The following is a 21702-nucleotide window of genomic DNA, read 5'->3' as shown; positions in this document are numbered from 1 at the left end:
GTAGAGCACAAGAGAGTCATTTTGAAGAGAGGCAAAAGCCAAGTGAGAGAAAAAGAAAGAGAGAAAGCCATTCTCGCATAACCCTAAACCTGCACTGGTGTTTTCGTCGCTGTGAAGTCGTTAACCGTTGGATCGAGCTGATTTTTGGACAGTAGTTTCCAGACGTATGGTTCTTCATTTTGACCGTTCGGATCTTCAAATGGAGGTCTAGTTTGGGAGAAATCGGTCCCGCACCAGCAGCCCTGTTTTGGAGGATTTTCATCTTCTTTGTTCTCATTTGTAAGCATTTGTGCTTAGTTAATTTGGCTTATTGAAAATACCTTTTGGTATTATTGTTGGAGATTCTTTTGTACCATATTATTGATCATAGTGGATTTTTCTTTGGTCTGGACGACTGGTTTTTACCCTTGCATTGAAGGGTTTTTCACTTTAAAAATTGTTGGTGTCTCTTTGTGCTTTGGATTCTATTTTTGTTCTATTTGTTTGGTGCTCCTCGCAGATTCTCGCAAAAGGGGGATTGAATTTCCGCTGCATTATTACTCCTTGATAAGTTGTGATTTGTTTTGGCCCTTTCCCCCATCAAGAATAAACTTTGCAATCTCTTTGATTCTCCATTCTCCAGTTTTGATACATAGTTCTTCTCAGATGACATTATGACTTGTTCAAACCTAGAGATAACAACATCATTTCAAGGATTTTATAGCTTTCAAGAAGGATAATAATACTTAAATAACATTTTTTTGACAATATTTAAACATTATCTATGTGTCATTCTGTGATAGATTTAAAATTACTCCACAATCAATAATAATAATCATAAATACCACTATGAATCAATCACAAAATGATAGATAGATGATATTTAAAAAAAATGTTAACTAAAGTATCATTATCCTTTTAACAATACATACCCAAAGCGAAATAACTAAAAGTCGGCTGATTATGGAAGGTCAGTCACGGCTTCTCAAAGTTTTCTCATTTTTTTACTTTTTATATATGTTTTAAATAATATATTTATATATTATTATAATTTATATTAAGTTTAAAAAAGTTTTCTAAAAACTTGTAAAACCAGGTAACACTTTAAATGATATCTTTTTCTTCTTTCTTTTGATTTCTCTGTCCCGTAACTCTATCTTTTTCTTATTTTTTTCTTTTTTATCTCAATTTTCATTTAATATTTTCAAAATCAAATTATACACACTAAAATTGAAGAGTTAAGAAATACTTTTAACCAAACAATTTTTTTTAAGTAAGTTTATTTTTTTATCTATTTTTTTAAGCAATCTATTTTCTTTTGTTTTTGGTTTTTTTACGCTTTAAACAAATTTTTATCTATATTATAAAATCATATTCTAGTTATTGATCAACAAGTCATTACAAGAGAATAAAACAACACTTTGATTAAAAGTAACTTTTACTTTCTTCTTTATATATTATTTTGATAATAAACTTTATGTTATGCTTTCATATAAAATTTTTGATATATATAATAATGTTACATATTTAATTTAAGTAGTTGTTGTTGAAATTTGGTCTATTTATGAACAATTATTAATTCTTAGATGATTTTTTGATTGACTTGTGTTGCATAATTTTTCGGTATGCAATACAAGTAGTTTGACCAATATTAGTATCTTATTTTGTATTTAAGAGAAGAAAAGTCTACAACTTATCTTACAAATTACTTCAATCACTTCACACCTTGCTTCATGTTAGGCAATCTTTAACATTTAATTAGTGTTATTTTATGATATGATAGTAAATAATAGTCATATTGTTTTTTTAGATTTTACTATCATGTGTGCTTGTTTTGGGGAGAGGAAATGAAAAAAAAGATCTCTTTAATTAAAAAAATAATAATTTATATATTTGACACCTCTAACTTTTGTTTTTGTCAAAGTTCTGGAGTTGAGAATTAATTTCTTGATGTATGAAGTTAGATTCATATGAGATTTAATTTGAGTAAATAAAGTTATTTATCATTTAGATCACATATATTCTTCACTAACACATATTTTAATTACGTAGAAAAATAACCCTGGTAAAATTTGTGTTTTTGTAGTGGCTTCTCCTAAAATATTTATTATAAATAAAATGAAGTTAAACCATTAAAAAAATGAAAAATAAATTTCTTGTTTTCGATAAATAAATAAGGAAATATATTCTAAAAAAATGATAAAATAGAATAAACAATAAAATATAAACTTATACAAATAAGTATACAAGTGTAAGCAATTTTCAACAGTAAAAATTTATATTAATATGATATCGATAAAATAATAAATAACAACATTTAACTATTCGAAATAAATAATTTTTAATTGCGAACAACAAAGAATTAAAAAACTATGCAAACTACGAGGTGGAAAAGAATACATATCAGCATTATACATTTTACCCATATGAACACAACAACTTCCATCGTCACTCTCCACAAATGAAAAAAGATATATCTAAAATAACATATGTTAGGCAATAAATCTTTAAGATAGTTTATGAAACTAATTTATAATTTATACTAAAACCATTTATTTATTTTTTTTCATTTTGTCTTCGGTTATATTTAAGTTTGAGAGATAAAAATATAAACTTTCAAGTGACTTGGTCTTGAATATAGACACCTCGAATGCACCGTTACACGTTGTCGATAATTTCGACCTTATTTTCGTTGTTTTATTCATCACCATTCCGGTTACTGTCACTTGATGTTGATCTTTAGCATAAGAACATTTACTTAAGAACATGGAGAGTTAAATAATTAACTTTTTTTATTAGAGTAAACAATATTATATAATTTAATAATAAGATATGGTGTCATGTGCATTATTTGCCTTTTTTTTAATGATTTCATGGTTTACTTTGTTTATCGTTGCTTTTCTGTATTAATAAAATAACATTTGATTGTGAACGCAGATTTATTTTAATGTTACATCTTATACAAGTTATTATTCGTCCTTCGTTTCATTCTTGTTACCGTTGAGTTAAATTTGGAGATTATTGTAGAAAGTATTCCCATGTCAAAGTTAATATAAATTTGACAGTCTAGGAATAAATGCATATTATAATGTAATCAATTTATCGCAATATTTCAAACCTGTATTTATAGATCTTGAAATGGGTTTCGGATTAGCATAAGTCTAATTACGATCTAACTTGCAATGATCATGTTTTAGTTTAATAAAATTGTCTTTAATTCTAAACCATGTTTAAAGTCTAGGAGGTGGAATCGCTCGATTTACATTTCTTAATCGACTGAGTTCCTATCATATGTATACTATTGAAGAAGCAAAAATATTAAATAAAAAGAAATATTTTTGTTTATTTATTATAGACTGAAAAAACACTATATTTTAAAAGGTTGTTATAAAACATTACAAAAACTAATAATTATATTACAATTGTCTACTTCAAGCTCAATAACAGATACTCATTATTCCAAGTTTGTAAATAATATTTGTGAATGAAAAGTGATCGAGAGTCTTTGTGAAGATGTCGGTGAGATGGTCATATGATCTAATAGAAAGAATATGAAAGAGTTTAGCTTGAACTTTGTCTCGAACAACATGACACTTAATTAATATGTATGTGTTTTGTTTTTTCATGAAAAACAGGATTATAAGTTATATAATGAACAACTTGATTATCACAATATAAGACATTAATTATAAAAAATTAAGCATATAAGTCTTGTAGAGGTATTGAATCCATTATAATTCTCAAGTGGTGGTGTAAGAACCCAATATTCAACTTATGAAGAAGAGTGAAAAACTATAGTTTTTTCTTTTTTGACTTCCATGAGATAAGAAGATACCTAGATATGTAGTAGTTTATGGTAGATTTTCAAGTATAAGAACAAGATGCCTAATTAGAACAATTGAAACCTTTGACTTCTTCTTTTGTGTTGGAAGTGAAAAATAAACTTTGTGTAAGATTCGTTTTAATGTATCAGAGGACATATGATAGTGATAAACAATAGGAGTTTGAATGAACTAGTTATTAGGTGTCGATTTCGCTTGCATATGCTTTTTGAAGTTCCTCGTTTCTTCGACTTGCATGAACATGATTGCTTGTTGCCTAAGCTCGTTTAGATTCTCTATAGGTTGTATGCATAGAGTATCTGCGAACGGCCCAGGCTGTATAGGACGATGATCATGTGATGGATGACTACTTCAATGCTAAGGTTCCTTGTCTAACACTGACAAGGACAATCAAGGTTAAGTGATGCAATGATGCAGGTAACTTGTTGCAAACTGTACTCTCAATTATGATTGGAGGGTGGTGAAGAAGTCAATAAAGTTTGGTGGAAGTAAGTGAAACTAAGCTAGGGCCTCTCCCTTTAAAGAGGTGGAGAAGACTCTACACATGATGACACCACTTGTAGCATACAATGCCATTTGGTTCATGAATATCCTTGATCATGTGTTCATTTATATTGGTAGATCCATCATATCTTTGGAATACATGCATCCTCCAATTGTCCAATAAGGGGGTCTTTATAATTCTCATGGCAATAATGCAGTAAAAGGAAATGACAACGGTTATTTTTGCGTATCTGTAGCGGTTCCACAACTAAGGTATATAAGCAGGGCAAAAAGTGATAGGCTTTTTGTCTCGGTTCAGAGCTGAGGCAAAAAGGTGTATGTTTTTGCCTCGGTTCAAATGAAACTGAGGTAGTAGAAGATGTTCCTTTCTTTATTTTTAGTTTTTGCCAAACTTTTGGCCTCAGTTGCTGGTGAACCAAGGTAGTAGAGTAGGGTCTTCTACCTCGGTTAAGGGTTGAACTGATGCAATAAAGGGGTTTTTTCTTTTTCTTTTTTGTTTTTTCGTCAGTCTTTCTACCTCGGTTGTGGCTAGAACCGATGCCATAGAGGACATACTGCCTCGGTTATGGTCATAACCGATGTTTATTCTAGGTGTTTTTTTTAAAAAAAAATAAATTTGTTTCTGCAACAATCCCAACTACAGAAACAAACCTGTATATTTCAGAAGAGTCCAAAAGCATATTTTCAATGTATATAGAATTGTAATCATAAATATACTTAGAAGTATAAATTAAACCAATGTACAAAGTTAACCTAATCATAAATATGCTAATGTAGAACTTACTATATGCTAATATTTACATATTATTATAGAGTTCAATTACATATTATGCCTCGGTTGTAAGGGAATCGAGACATATAAGTTTGTCAAAACTACGAAAATTTCACCGCGTTTTCATAGGCTTTAGTTTCTTCTAAATCGAAACCTATTGTGCGAGTTAAAATCAAATTTCTACACTAATGGTGAACGGGAGCATCCCGATTGTGTCTACTGTCACAATAAACGAATTATGGTCTTTGTTGGCCTCAAGCTACTCTCTTGAATCGTGAGGTGAAGTTCGTCACATTATTTAGTTGGTCCTGGTAGGATTGGGATAGAAGACACAAGATCCTTCATGTCCTACCCCTATCGTAGGGTTGTGTTTTCAGCACGTAGGGTTCTAAACTCCGTCTCATATTTGTTCTGCATTTCACCCATATGCTTTTACAAGTTCTTCATCGTCTTCTTAGGATCTATTTAGTCGTCTAAAATTTCTTCTAGAAGAACGTTGTTTGTTCTGTTCCTTGTTATTATCATGAGTTTAGTTCTTTCTTGTTTATTTAGAACACCATATATAATTTTCGTAATAGATTTTTTTATTAAAGTTGGTTCCGAATTTGTTTAAACTAATCAACATGTTTTCCTGCATTAAGCCGTTTAGTCTTAATAATTTGATTTTTCTTGTTAAGATGGTAAGTTTGAATTTGGATGGTAATTTTGATTGAACAAATCAACGTAATTTAGGTACTTTTGGCAACATAAAATTTGTAATAAAAAGAAGAGACATAGAATGTGGTATGGTGTGCAGACAATATGAAACAGAGAATCTAATTAGATATACAGTATCAATGAGAATTAACACCACGCAGTTTACAGCCAAGAAAATAAAAAACATAACCAGCCATGTCAGAGTAATGAAGACTTCTTCTTGTGAATCAAAAGTCAGTGCAACACATTGTTGTTGAAGGAACATCTGAAATATACAAAACACAATAGACATCATTTATTAGAAACTAATTTGGTTAATAAAGATTTTTACTTCTAACATTTCAATCATCTGATGTGCTTTATTGACTAGGTTTTAGAAACTCGCAAAAAAGGACAATTTAGATTCACCTGAATCAAAACTTGAAACAAGGTTAGCGCAATCGGACCACCCTTCGCGGACGTCTCCAAAGCATCTGTACAAAGGGGGTTTATTTATTTTTTGTCTAAATTTTAATTTTATTAATTATTTCGTCTTCATATTAAAACCTCTTTATATTTTATATGCTTTTAAGTATTACTTTTGGCCTCAACATGGTATAGAATGAGTATTTATTATTATTAAGCAACTAAAATTCACAATCAATTATTAATTTGATATGCATAAATTTTATTATTTTATTAAAATTTAAATCAATAAACAGAAGAGACATGACAGAAGAGACAAATTCTAAAGAAAACTGGAGAGAAATTGAAAACATAGTTGTTAAGAAAACAATGATTTGGAAGGAAATATTAATGCAAGACGTTATTAAAGCCATGCAAAGGTATATTAACAGTAGTTCGACGAAGTGGGACATGTTTCTCCCATCTTTGGATCTCCTCTTCACTCCGAAGCTTTCTAATTCCTCCATAGCATCCACTTGCTTCTTCATATTCTTCCCCATTTCTCTCTAGCTTTACTCGTCTCATTCTTGATCCCTCAGAGTATTGCTTGAACTCCAACATCAATGTATCTGACAGTAAACCAAATTTCATACACGCAAACCACTCAGATACCTTTTAATATAAAAGCATCCATCTACCATGTTAGTATGCCAATTAGATTTCTCACCAGAATGCCCACAGCTGCACAAGTTCTCATTTTCATTGCAGGAGTCCATGTGACCAATAATAGCATAGCACCAATCTGCAAACCCATATTCATTAGACACTACTTTAGGGTAATTATTAAAAAATTACAAGAGTTCTGTGGAGGAGGAGGAGGGGTTTACTGGAAAGATAAAAAAACTAATGAAATAAATGAGTCATATCATATAAGGAATTAGCACCGTTTTCTATCCAAAACTTTAAAACTATAAGCTAATATAGTTTTAAATGCATGAACTTGATGTTAACCTAAACGTCCTACATCCAAATTTATGTTACAACTAAGAAAGCAAAATGACAAGAAACCTACCATAAGAAGTCTCTCTTCTGTATCTCCGTTGGATCTCAATATGATCACCTGGTTTCAACTCTGGCAAACAATCGGAGACGTATCTAACGTATGGAAGCGTATCAACTGGAGGAGCTCTCACTTTATCCCATTGGACGTTTGTGGCCATTATGTGCCAACCACCAGATTGTAGTCTACAGTACATTAATAATTTTATTTATAGTTAAGATATATTCAATGTTGCTAATTTTCATTTCTTAATCTCAGATTAAAAAAATAACCACACTACCTCCTATCTATTATCTCACTTTACCTTGCTTGAAAGTTATCAGTTTTGGAATCATATCTAAGTAAGGCGTCACGAACAAAGACTCCCTGAAAAAAAGAAACATGGTGATCACTTAAAGAAATTTCTTAATGAAAAGTATAGCCAGTAAGCTAACCAGAAATAGTTTACCATAAAGACTTGAGCTGGGAACCAGAACTTGCCATTCTCTAGAGAGAAAAACAAGGCCATCAAGCTTTTTGACAATGAGCTATTAAGATGGCTACAATCTTCTAGATACGATCTGAGGTATAACATAGGCCAAGTACCATTGAAAGGTCCCAATGATCCCTTCTGATTGATTTCTTTATTCAATTGGTTAAGTTCTTTCTCCTTAGCTGCTGTGATATGCCATTGCCACTCCTTGAAAGCAACATCACCGATGACTCCACCCCATTTCTGCTTTATGTGGACTTCCCACAAAGAATCACTTCGACAATTATCCCTTAAACAAGTACACACTTCAGACATTCGAACCAGTTCTTGTGGTGAAAGAAGCTTTAGAATGCGTTCCAAAATGGGTTCTGGAATATGCAAGAGAGAAATACTGCCTCTGGGTCCAATGACATCCATGGTATGGTCAAAAGGGTATTAGATACAGAAGTAGCAAGGTAGGGTACTCTTGTGTGCTTCCTTGAGGCGTATATATATGAATGAACAAAGATGATATGATCAAAGTTGTTGAAAAGAATTTGCAAATTTTTAATCTTTGCTTGTTTTCGAAGCATTTAATGTTATGGTCTTACCTGTCACTTGTCACTAGGGACATTTTCCTCGTTGCCGGCTACTCCTCTGTGTGGCATATTATTCAAATCAAATTTTAGATAGTTGAGAGAGACAAAATATTCTTTGTATTTAGGGACAAAATGGACTGCTAGATTGATCTCAACCTAGTTATCGATGTTGTCGCTTGGATAGATGGACTCATTGTCTTGGTTACAGCTTGCCACACTCATGCCAAATAATATTAGTGTGACGCCAATCGAACACCATACCACTCAACTTTTAATGTGTAAGGACTTAGCGTATACGTAGTGCAATTATTTTAAAGAAATGGAGTTAAATTTATATTGTAATTAGACAATTGGCACCTTTTGCCTGTGATGCAATACGGAAATTTTAATTTATTTTTGGTAAATATGACATAGGTATGCATTATTCGTCATGAAAAAATAACTCGTATAAATCACTGTTTGGAATAGTTTAAGAAAAATAATAATGACGTCGTGATCATATTATCTCCTTTGATTCATGTAAATACAATTGTTGACAAGGACTCCTTCTCTGCATGTGAATCGCTCATACTCTATTCCTTTTCGAACAACACTATATATATATATATATATATATTAGTATTGTGTTAGAAGTGAACTTTAAGTCTAACTCAACTCCACAAAACCGGCTTGTAAGGTGAGATCTGCATCCCACTTATATATTATAAATTGGCCTTATATCTAGTCGATGTGGGACTTCCAACATATTGTATCCTTGCATACTCTTTTTTTTTTTTTTCATTTTAGCCTTCTATTTTTATCCATTATCTGTCTTAAGAATCCTGCAAAACATCATAACCAAAAACCACTTGTTAGGTTTGTTTTTAAGAAAGACACCAAAGAGATAGTATTAATGAGTTATGAACAAGCCTATATAAGAATAAGAGATCAATATACCACTTCTAACATAAACCTTTAAGATAATTTGTTAATGAATCCTTTAAGCACGAGTATCTTTCCGTTCTACAACAGGACAACCTTTCCTGAAATAGGATAACCTTTAAACTTTAGGATTTTTTCCTTACTTCATATCATATTCGATCAAGTTGTCATAAAGATGAACAATTATCAACTCTGATATCATTATTATATTTTTTTTTTTAAAAAAAGATAGACACAGGATAGATGCATTATCAACGAGTTACGAATAAGTTTATCTAAGAATAAGATATTAGAACACCAATTCTAAACTAAAATCTTATAAAACAATGAATTTATAAGTCTATGTATTTATATATTACTCATCTTACTTATTTTTAACCAATATAAAACTTGCCTTTTTCTATATTGTCTACATCTAAATCGGTCTTTGCTGTGATATAAAATTTCATTTTTATAACCAATTTTAAAATTGTTTTCCACGCATGGATTATATATTTCATGGTTTTAGAAAAAAAAAAAAAAAAACTCACTCGATGATAATTTTTTTACCAAATTGAATGCATTTGTCGGTTTTATGATTACGTGAAGTCAAATTAAACGTTGCTACATATTTTGTTAAGAAATAAATGAAAAAAAAAATATCATTCAAAGCTTTAAAGACCATATCCAATCCATACTTTTTACCATGAACCACCTCTCACAACAGATCTCAATGACACCCTTTGCATCTAACCCTAATTATAGAGAATTAAAATTGTAGTCTTGTGAAAAGTTTAGGACAATATATTTTAATTTGAGCAGCTACGATACGAAGACATCAACAAGTTGAAAGTGCACCTGAAAGTAAGAAAAAAAAAATCAGTATATATATAGACATAATATTTTAGATCAAAGTTTATATCATAATTGAAATTCTACTAGCTAAAACAACTGACATGAATCAATAAGAAAATTTTATAACGAACTTTTCATGACAATATTTATTAGTCAAATTTTAGATTTCTGTTGTTTTTCTTTTAATAAACTAGGTAAATATATCATATAAGGAAGGTAATATAGTTATTCTAGGGTGTTAAAAATGAACACCTCCGTACGTTATAATCCAATAATTGAATATTTTGGATCCCGTATACATTCACACTTCATTATAGTTGAGACATCATCATATACATTTGTCAATAAAAGATTTGAAGATATGAAGTTGGATAGGGCAAATTCACGTTATCTCTCAAATAAAACCTAATTAATTAAAAACAAGTATGTGATAGTCAACATATAAACAAAACAAAAAAAGGAACAATCAAAATATATTCTTGGTCAAATAAATATATTAATGATTTTTTAATATTTTAAAAAAATGAAAAATAGTAAGATATGTCTGTTTACAATATTAAAACAACACTTAAAAGACTCCATTAATTTTATGAGAAAATTTCCAAAGAAACTATTATAATTTTAATTAGATTTTACATTCTTTTCAAATTTTAATTATTTTGAAAAGTTGAAGCTCATGAAAAATTAAAAAGATAAGAATCACTGTTTTCCTTAAATATTCTTTTATGGAAAAATAGCATAGATAATTTATGTTTATTTAGCTATAAAAAACGGATTTTTAAAAAAAAATAATAATAACAACTGATTTTATGAGAAAGTATTCAAAATAACTTGTGATTTGAATTAGATTTTATATTATTTGTTCAGCTTATGATTATTTGAAACAGTTATGCTTAAAAAATTAAAAATAAGTTTCGTTTAAGAAAAACGGCTCCTTATTCACCAGATTTTGGCAACTAACAAAAACCAGATAATTTGATCATTTGAGTAGTTAATAGAGTGTTATTCTTTAAGTATATGTCTACAAGAGTTTATAGAAGAAAAACAAGTGAATTTATCCTTTTTCATAGGCATAAAGTTTACAGGTTTTTTTTTTTACACAAGTTTTAATTTTATTGCAAAGTTAGCTTTTTAAATATTCTTTCCTTCTAAAAAACCATTATACAAAAACTAGTCCAAATATACTTATATATTAGGCAATTGTAAATGAATAATAAATTTTGGTTTACCTGAACTTGAACTTGAAAAGTAATTATGGGAATCGGAGTACTTCTGTTGGTATTCTTCTCCGACTAACAAAACGTGCAGGCATCTGCATAAAATCAGTAATGTAAATAATTATATCATTTGTTCTTGAACTAAGAATCTCAAATCTTGTTTTCTCTTTTTCTTTTACATTAAAAGTTAAAAATCTTATCTATTTGAAACATTTTAGGTATAATTATATCATTTGTTCTCCTTTGATCGATACTCCTTTCTGCTCATATTTACTTCACATGTTTAAAGTAAGTAACTTCAACAAGGTGGAGTTCCTTTTCATTTAGGAATATGTCCAACCTAAATAGAATATTAGTGATCCAATTGACCAATTAAAACGTAAAATAAAAACTAAAATCACACCCAATTTTAAATAATTGTAAAAAAATTATAAAATTAAGTATTATAAGTTGTGTTTTCGAAACACAACTTTGTTTTAAAGAAATCATGTCATTGTAAGGACAATTTCAATTTTTTTTATTTTTCATAATGGAAAGTCGTATTTGATATATATATATATATATATATATATATATATATATATATAATGAATTTATTATGTCAAATATTAAAAGTAAAACACAGTTAGTATTATATATGGAGCACTGCTTGTTTAAAGTAATGAAGTCGTGCTTTGCAAAATAGTTTAGTTAATTTTGTAACTTTTGACGATTTACTTAATTTTGTATTGCTTGAACTCCAATACTAAAGTATCTGAATGCATGCCAGAATCAAATAATTATCCCGTTTGGAATAATCAACCATGTTGAACACGATACCTGATAACTTACCCTGTAGATTTGAGCTGGAAACCAGAACTTGCCATTCTCTAGAGAGAAATACAAGACCATCGTAAAGCTATTTCTGAATGAGCTAATGAGATGGCTACAATCTTCTAGATATGATCTGAGGTGTAACACAGGCCAGGTACCACTGAAAGATCCCAATGATCCGTTATGATTGTTCTGTTTGTTAGAAAAGAAGAAAGAATGAAATATTGTATTTTTTATTTCATGATAAAGAGGAAGTACAGTTGATATATATAATTGTTCAGAGCAATATAAAAAAAGAATATGAGTATAAAAATATATGAACATAAATGCATAGATATGAATAGAGAATAAAATAATTCCAATATCTCCCCAAGCTGCAACATATATATCCATAATGCGCAGCAAGAGAAGATCAAAGAAGAGGAAGAAAATTCAAGAATAAGAAGATTAAATAACAAGAAAGAAGAATTCAAGAAGAAAAATATTCAAGAAGATGAAGAATAAGAAAAATTCAAGAAGAATTAAAAGAATTTATCAGGAACAGTTCAAGAAGATGATTAAAGATTTAAGAAAAAGAATTGAAAAAGATGCTTCATAAAAAGAAAGATTTAAGAAGAATTCAAGAAGAAAAAGATCGAATAAAAAAAATTCAATAAAAAGAAGAGATTTTTAGGGGCTGAAGTCAAGACACTAGTGATCCGAGGGGTGAAGATTTGGTGTATCAGTGGCACAAGTGGCGGAGACGACGGTCGGAGACGGTGGCCGGAGATGACGGCCGGAGACGGAGGCCAGAGATGACGGCCGGAGACGGTGGCCGGAGACGACGGTCGGAGACGGTGGCCGGAGATGATGGCCGGAGATGGTGGCCGGTGGTGAGCGACGGCGGACAGCAACACCGGATAGATGCGAGACAGAAACTAGAGATTTCCCATTGAAGCATAAATGCACAGATTGAAAAAGAAACTTTTAGGGGCTGCCGGCGGCCATGGCGGCCGACCGCCGGCAAACAACAAAGACCGCGAAAACAGATCAGACAAGCTCTGATACCATATTAGTAGTGGATTTTAGGCCTAACTCAATATAAAAATATATGAACATAAATGCATAGATATGAATAGAGAATAAAATAATTCAATACTGTTGATTCGATTCCTTGTTTCTTTTGTCCTTAACTGTAATGATGTGACATTGCCACTCCTTATAATTAACATCACCGATGATTCCACCCCATTTCTGCTTTAAGTGGACTTCCCACAGAGGATCACTTCGACATCTATCCCTTAAACAAGTACACACTTCAGACATAATAACGAGTTCCAGTGGTGAAAGGAGCTTTAGAATGCAATCCAGTATGGGTTCTGCCAAATTCAACAGAGAAAAATGGCCACTGGGTTCCATCTTCTCCATGCCACGTTAGTTTTTTCAGTAGTTAGACACAAAAGCTGTTGTCTACTTTCTTAAGAATTTGCAAACCTTTGCTTTCGTTTGCCTCTATTTTCTGACATTAAAGAGACATATTCCTCGTTGCTTTCGTGATGATCAATATGTCAAATGTTTCTCACCGAACAATGAACATGCCGTGCCGGCTATTCCTAAGCGTGCCATGTCGTATTCAAACCTAAGAGTTAATATTAGAGAAATAATTATCTGACACACCTCAATTTTTTATATTTATTTGATAGTATTTTTATTTATTTTTTATTCTTTTCTTTCTTAAAAAATTACAAAACTTTTTTTTTCTTAATCATTTTATCTTTGTATATTGTCTCAAATGAATTCACTCTTAATATCAGGATAATTGTAGTTACTTCACAGAGGGAGAATATTCTAACGGAGTTGTGTGTCCTTGTTCAACTGTAACCTATAAGTAAAACACGATAATAATACTTTGACATGTAATTTTTTTAATTTGATAATCTTTTCTTATTTTTTATTTTTTTTTAAATTACAAAAATTTAATTTTTTAAGATTGTTTTATTCTTTTAAGAGGTGTCTAAGATAAATGTCAATATTTATCATACTATTTTTACTCGATAAAATAAATAGTCATAGATAGCCATAATGTATTTGGTTGGCATTTTTCAGTTTGTTTTTTGTTTTCTACTTTGTTTTTAGTAGATTAAGTTTGTAAATCCATGATGAGTTAAAAATAAAAGAAAACTCAACACATAAGGCCAAGTGTCATATTTAAAATTAATATATAACTATAGTATTGGTTTGTTTTGTGCAATATACAATATGATTATTTATTTTATATAAGCCTATGAAATTATAATTATAAAAGTAAATATAAATAATTTTTACAATATGATTATGTAATTTTTATTTATTTTATAGATAATTTTTATTTACTTAACTTTAAAAAATAGTTAAATTAAAAAATTAAATAAAAAATAGTCAAATTTAAAAAGAATCATTTAAAAGAAAAAATTAGAAAACTACGTGAACATAAAAAAAATCCTCTTTATATAATAGTATAAAAAAATATAAATAAAATTACAATAACTAAATACTTTTAATATATAACTATATAATAATAAAATTGATTATAAAGAAACTCAAAATATAAATTATATTTTAGATCTCATATTTTCAATTATTGATAATTTATTTCAAAATATTAAATTTTAATTTAAAATCTTTGAAAAGGGTAAACAAAAGAGACCTGATGTTAAAAAATCTTAAAGATTAATTACTTTCATTGAAAAAAAAAATCCTAAAAATATTCCTTCAAAGAACAACGATAAAAATATTTTTATTTCATATTATTCCAATTTAATTATACATTGAAAGAGAAAGATTACACTGAAACAATTTTAAGTTCAACCATTACATGAGCATTTAATTTTATTTTTAAAATAAAAGGTTGTGTATATAAATAATTTCTTACATTTTCAACTGAAAAAAATTACGTTGGGTAGCTAGTCTGTAAGATTCATATATAGTTCTAAAAACAACCTACTGACTTGTCTGTTTCAATACCAGATTCCAACTTTTTCTCATACAATATTAAGAGCTCTAAGGACTTACACTAAATCGATTATATTTTCGAAAAACTAATAATATATATATACTGCAAGAAATGCTATATAAGTTTTTTATGTAATAATTTTATTTTTACATGGTGACCAACCGGTACCCTAACCTAAACCGTTAGGGAATAGCAACAACAACCTAAAAATAGGTTAAGATTTGACGTAATTAAGGATGTGTGTGATGAACGTTGAACAGCATTTTTGGCTGGACTTGGTTGATATTGATAAGCCTTTTGGCACGTTGTAGTAAAAGCTCCTTATTTTTTGAGCGTCTTCAATTCTAATTCTGATCAAAGTTTCCATTTTGTTCTGACGATATTTGCTTTGGCATATATTCTCCTCCTAGCCGGTCGATCCCTGGTGTATCGCAAGGCATGGATCAGGCAGAGCTTGTGCGAGTTTTTCAAATGTTTGATAGAAACGGGGACGGGCGAATCACGCGGAAGGAGCTGACTGACTCGTTGAAAAACCTGGGAATCTCGATCTCGGAGGCAGACTTGACCCAAATGATCGAGAAAATCGACGTTAATGGAGACGGGTACGTGGACATGGAGGAGTTCGGAGAGTTGTACAATGCGATAATGGACGAGAAAAATGAGGAGGAGGACATGAGGGAAGCATTCAACGTGTTCGATCAAAATGGAGATGGGTTCATCACGGGAGAGGAATTGGGCGCAGTGTTGTGTTCTTTGGGGCTAAAACATGGGAAAACCATAGATTATTGCATGAGCATGATCAAGAAAGTGGACGTTGATGGCGATGGAATGGTTAACTTCAAAGAGTTTAAGCAAATGATGAAGGAGGGAGGGTTTGGCGCCTCACCTTCTATACTCTGATGCATGCATCTGTAATTTTCTCTTTTATGCATAGATGGAACAACTTAGCTCTTGTAAAACAACAAATTATTCAGATGCTCTTTGTAGAATATTAATGTCTATCATATCTCAATGGAAAAATAGTTTCTGCTTCGATTCCTTCATTCCTTCTCATCTCAACATATTCTTGCTGCTTCCTCCAAAAACATTTCTCACAAAACCTTTTCATTCACCACAATTATTCCAGAAATCTTGCTTCACCTGCAGACCATAAAAATCCAACTCTTTCTATATTGAAAAATGTTGAAGAGCCATAAATTTATTTTTTCGTGATTTATTTGGGGAGTTTATATGCTAGTTTGCATAGATTATATATATCGTCATAAAATCTAGATAAAAAAAATCATGTTTATCTTATTTTAAATATTATTTTAAAGGAACGAGAAAGCATGATGTAAATGAATCCTCGTAAATGTGTTTTGGTGTATCTTTAGGCAAATTTTTTAGTATTTTAAAAAGTAATTAAAAAATTAAAAAAAATCAAAAACAGATATATAACATTTCTTATGTTAGTACAATAATACTAATGAAAGTGATGAATTGAATAATTTAATATAAATAATATGAATTAGTTAATTATAAAAATTAATATTTCAATAATAAATATTGCAAATTTTGTAAAAATGATCTACATAAAAATAATCTTAGTGCTTTCTCAACAATTAAGACTTGAAATTATAAATGCCTATAGGATTTTGAAACATAGGTTAAATCACCATCATAATATAAAGGTTGGTTGACAAATAGAAACAAATTTAAAGAATTCACTTAATAGAAACAATTTTAAAGACAAGAATTTGGAAAGCATACATACTATTATTTAATTAGTTAAATCTTTTAAAATTATTCATGCGTCAGCTTTCTCGAAACTCTTTCAAATAAAAATTATATTTAATTTAATTTTTTAATCATTTAATTTTTAAGACAAAAATATATTTCATATATCAACAATGTAAAAACATAAACAATCAAATAATACTTATAGAATAGTATTTAAATTTTCTAATTAAAATCCAATTAGTCATTTCGTTGCAATCACATTTATGACCATTTTATCATAAAACACAATTGTAATAGTCATTTCGATAGTTTTTTTCCCTTATATGTTTGAGTTGAAGTAACTTTTAATTAATCATCGTAGGTCTAGATTTTCAATAACTTTCCATGTTACTATTCATATATTGTTTTGGTTTAAAAGGTCGGATTAACAGTTTTTTTAACTCCTTTCGTCCAACTCCTTGCAAAGGTGTCACTCTTTGTCCTTCATTGTTCGGTCATGTTGGAGGATTAGCTATAGGAAGGTACTATGATGTCAAAGTCAGTAAAAATTCAGTACTCTAGCAATGAATGTGTATTAAATGTAACCAACCTATTACAATACCAACTTGTATTTATAGATTTCGAAATGTGTTTCAGATTAGTATCAACCTAATTACAACCCAATTGGTAATGATCGTGTATTGATTTAATATAATCATCCTTGACCTTGATTCTTGTTTAAGATCGATCGCTCGATTTATTTTATTTGACTGATCAGTTCGCTTATGTTCCTGACTGATGGAACCGTCCAGTCCTGAACTAACCTTTAATTTATACTTCAAAATGTAATCACATTAAAGATTACACTTTGCTTTATAGATTTAGCTTTGAAAAGCTTTGATATTAAAGAAAGGGGAGGAAAAAAAGACAAAAACGCATAATATCATTATAGAAGATTATGAGACAATATCTTAGTTTTGCTACTCCTTACATCCCACAACCCTTAAGTTAGTATATCAAAACAATTTAGGTGTCAATCTACACATATCAACTCAAACTTACAATGAAGCCTTTAGATAAGATGTGTCAAAATCTTCTTCCAAGTGTCAACACTCAATTGCTTGAATAAATAAATTTTATTTATAAAAAATTACGTGCTTAATTAATTTCAAAAATAAAAAAAAAAATTAAATAAGAATAATAACAAACAAAATATAAAATATTCTAAAAGAAATAAAAATAAAAATAATTTTTTATCGATTGCACCTTGATTTTCTATTACACACCCTCAACATGGCCCAACCAAGGTTCAAATCACTCTTCACACCTCTTTTTTTCCTATTTTTTTCTTTTAAAAAATGCATCCCACCTATTTACCCTTTACTTTTTTTTTCTTTTTACACCTTTTTTATATTGGGCTAGTAGTCCAATCCACGATTTTTGTACTTTTCATTTACACTTTTTACGAACTATAAGCCTAATTTGTGTTTTTTACATATATTGTTTTTCTTTGGGTTTTTTTCCTACATATCCTGTTTCTTGTACCTCTAACTTTTGCTGACATTTTCATTTTATCTCTACAAAAAATATATTAAATAAATAAATAATTGATATATGTGATATGAAGTGTACGAAATCGGGAACACACCAGATTTTGAAATGACTAAATCGGATTTACAAAAAAAATATTTAACAAACACGAAAATTTACATAATTAAATTTTGAAATATGATCAACAAAGAATAATCAACATTTAACGAGATTTCAAAATTCCATAAAAAAAAATTATTCACGTATAATCTAATTTTAAAATTTGATGAAGAAAAAATTTACATTTGATCATATTTCAAAATTCAATGAACAAAACAAATCTACATCTAACTAAATTTTAAAATTTTTTAAATAATGAAATTTACACATCCAAATTTAGAAATCCGTTAAAAAAAATAACACCCATAACATTGATTGATCAAATGAATCACGTCGAAAATTTAGCGTATGCTTGTTTAGCTTTTTTTCTTTTCCTTACTAAATATTTCTTCCTCGCTGTACTCGTCCCTCTGTAGCTTGTTACATGCAACTCATCATTTCGCTTCGTCTTCTTCCTTTGATATTTTATTCTTAGTTTTTCTCTCTCCTAAAAAAGAAAGCCAACAACCTAATTTCCCATAGTTTCTTCAACAACTTGAGAAGATGTATGATTTTATGGTTTTGATACTTCTTAAATATTGTTTTTCCTTATCATGTTCTACTACATAACATAATCAACTCGGTGGGAATGATCCATGACAATTGAATATAATATTGTGCACATGGTCTTTCTTCATTACCTTTATTTTGCTTTTGTTCTTTCTTGTAATGGAACGGGCAACACTACCAGAAATGAGAAAAGTGGTTGCATCTACACTGCTTCCATAAATGAGAAAATATGAGTATAAAGTTAAAAGAAAAAAACAATTAATGCCTTTGTTCCTGAAGAAGGGTCCATGTTAATTACTGCTCCCTCCTTCGACAGAAACTCTAATGTCCTCGCATTACAAAAAACCTAGAATTATTGGCGAATATATGTCGTCGATAACAACTAAAATTTGTAGGCATTACATATTTTTCAACGGATTACTAATGGACTAAAATCCGCTAATAATTACTGGTGGATATATTCTCTGGTTATCCATCGGTAAATGGTAAAACATGTTCAAGTGTAGTGGGAAACATTTGCTTCCGACCACATTCAACCTGAACATAATCAGAGACAATCAAAACCACATAATCCATATATATCTGAACATCAATCAACCAATGTAGTGGACAATGAAGTCCATATCATTAAAGACATAAAATAATGTCAATAATACAAACATAAAAGTGTTTTTAAACTAAATATGTAAATAAAGTAACAAAGTATCTAATAATCATCATAATCATTAGAATTAATTCCTTTTTCTTCTTCATTATGTTGTTGTTGGGGAGGTAGTTGGACTTGGGTGGGCTGTATTGGGGAACGTTGTTGTTGGGACAATGTTAAGGTGGATTGAGGCTGTTAGACCATAGGTTATGTGTTTGGAGACAAGAACCTCGTGACCAAATTTTGGAGATTCTCAAATCATTATTTAAGATTATCATAAGCTTGGTCACAATCTTATATTTGTTGTCTCAACTCATCATAACCCTGATCAGCACTACTGGATGTAGATGGTTGGTGTTTCAATGTACTTCTTCCAGTAGTGTGATGGGCAACAAGTTGTCCTATCTCATATACTCATCCTTTATTTTTTTCCACCTATGACATTCACCCAACATCGTGTCCTAATGATGTCACCGTCATCGATATTTGCTTGTGATGCATCATTAAAAGGCCATGATCTTTGCTCCGATTTGACATGTGAGAGTCTAGTGAAAAATTCTTTCTGTTAAAGAAAATGTAAAGTGTTAGTATATAGAGGAAGTTTAAAAGGAACAAAATAGTATAAGTTTGAACTTTGTAAAAGAGCTTGCTTACATGTGTCATCCGAGACCTCTAATCGACAAACTGGTTAGATTTCTTTTATAGATGAGTTTGCTGAAATACCTCATCAACGTGCACAACCTGTCTCAACTATGTTGCTTGTAAAATAATAGAAATTATATATATACATTAATTTCAAAGTACATAGCTTATATCATAATTGATAAGAAATTAATGAAGATTTGCACCATACGAATGTCATGCTCATGAGTGGTAATTGAACCACTTGTATGCAGAACACCACCCTTTTTTGAAGCCCAAGTCCATTGAAAGGTAGCACATTTGTTGTGATAATTTGGAAAATTACAATGTGCCATCAAGGAGTTCCATATGTACTCCCCAACCCAATAAAGGCATTTTTCTGCATTGTGTGCATCTTTAAACATTTTTTACTGTCTATAAGATGCTTTGCTATAGAATTTTTCTTAATTTGAGCTTCATGATCAAATGCTTTAACTAAGTTTATATGGCAATATTTGGAAATTGCTTAACCTCTTATTGGGCCTCTCTAATTGTCTTCAACTCATAACAAAAACAAATCAAATGCTTTAAATAAGTTTATATGGCTATGTTCAATATGATGGTTTCCAATGGTTGTGTTTAACTTAATTTAGGTAAGAAAAGATGTCCATTATGTAGAAAAAGGCGAATGATAATTAGACCCGTAGGAAACTACCACTGTAAATAAGGTCATTTAATTCAATTGAAATTCAACCCTAGCTAACTTGTCCCTAGTCTTATTCTCAGTGGCAACCTTAAAGCCTAAGAACTATCTCTACTTTTAGTTTGTGACAAGCTTCAAGTGCATAATTTGGTTCCATGCAGATTGATAGGAGGACAAGCTCCAGTTGACTGCCATAACCACCATTTCTTTCTTTTTCCCCTCTTTGACATGATGTCTTTACCATCCAAAATTGAGAACACGGGGGCCCCCACTGGGTTCAAAACCCTTCTCCAAATTCATCATGAGGCCAAATGAGGTTTTCCATTTCATATGTTTATGTTGAATCCTATACGTGGCATCCCAATCAATCTCTTTGTCAAAAGTTAACTATAAAAGAAACACAAGCCTAAGAACTAACCATTGCATTTCTAACAATGTCAGTTTCAAAGAATTTGCAATATCATATCATAACATAACAAACACATGAAAATGAATTTTCAACCTCATAAAAACAGTACACGAAAATGAATTTACAGGGATCATGTTTTGTCCTTTTCAGATGGATTCACAAGCAAGGCAAACAATATCAATAATGTAAGCCCCATAATGCAACCCAAATATATAAACCATAATAACATTCGACAAAAACAAACAACCCAATCAAAATCCAACCCAACCCAACACAAAACATATCAATTAGAGCCCAAGCGAGAAAAGAATAAATGAGTACACTTCAACAAGGTTTTGCTTGATCTTCAATGCACCACAACAATAGCCTAGAGGAGGTGCGAC

General features: G+C 30.2%; 2 protein-coding genes across 2 annotated transcripts; one reads left to right on the top strand and one right to left on the bottom strand.

Moving 5' to 3' along the window:
• Positions 1 to 6511: 6511 nt before the first annotated feature.
• Positions 6512 to 8144, bottom strand: LOC106753702 (F-box protein At2g26850-like). The gene is made up of 5 exons (XM_014635558.2): positions 7686 to 8144; positions 7542 to 7603; positions 7250 to 7422; positions 6905 to 6979; positions 6512 to 6806 (listed from the first exon to the last, which is right to left on the bottom strand). The coding sequence occupies exons 1-5, from the start codon at positions 8124 to 8126 to the stop codon at positions 6586 to 6588; spliced, it is 972 nt and encodes a 323-aa protein (XP_014491044.1). The 5' UTR covers positions 8127 to 8144; the 3' UTR covers positions 6512 to 6585.
• Positions 8145 to 15481: 7337 nt separating this feature from the next.
• Positions 15482 to 16112, top strand: LOC106753701 (calmodulin-like protein 3). Its single transcript, XM_014635557.2, has one exon. The coding sequence runs from the start codon at positions 15482 to 15484 to the stop codon at positions 15941 to 15943; it is 462 nt and encodes a 153-aa protein (XP_014491043.1). The 3' UTR covers positions 15944 to 16112.
• The last annotated feature ends 5590 nt before the right edge of the window (positions 16113 to 21702 follow it).

Source organism: Vigna radiata, unplaced genomic scaffold, assembly GCF_000741045.1.
Source record: "Vigna radiata var. radiata cultivar VC1973A unplaced genomic scaffold, Vradiata_ver6 scaffold_7, whole genome shotgun sequence".
NCBI classification, from domain to species: domain Eukaryota; kingdom Viridiplantae; phylum Streptophyta; class Magnoliopsida; order Fabales; family Fabaceae; genus Vigna; species Vigna radiata.
Note: the sequence above shows the minus strand (reverse complement) of the source record. Positions and strands in the feature narration are given on the sequence as shown.

Coding starts and splice junctions, on each gene's coding strand:
- LOC106753702 (XM_014635558.2), bottom strand. CDS start 8,126: ATGGATGTCATTGGACCCAGAGGCAGTATTTCTCTCTTGCATATTCCA. Junction 6,980..7,249: donor CAGAAGAGAGACTTCTTATG/GTAGGTTTCTTG, acceptor ATGGGTTTGCAG/ATTGGTGCTATGCTATTATT. Junction 6,807..6,904: donor GTGCAGCTGTGGGCATTCTG/GTGAGAAATCTA, acceptor GTTTACTGTCAG/ATACATTGATGTTGGAGTTC.
- LOC106753701 (XM_014635557.2), top strand. CDS start 15,482: ATGGATCAGGCAGAGCTTGTGCGAGTTTTTCAAATGTTTGATAGAAAC.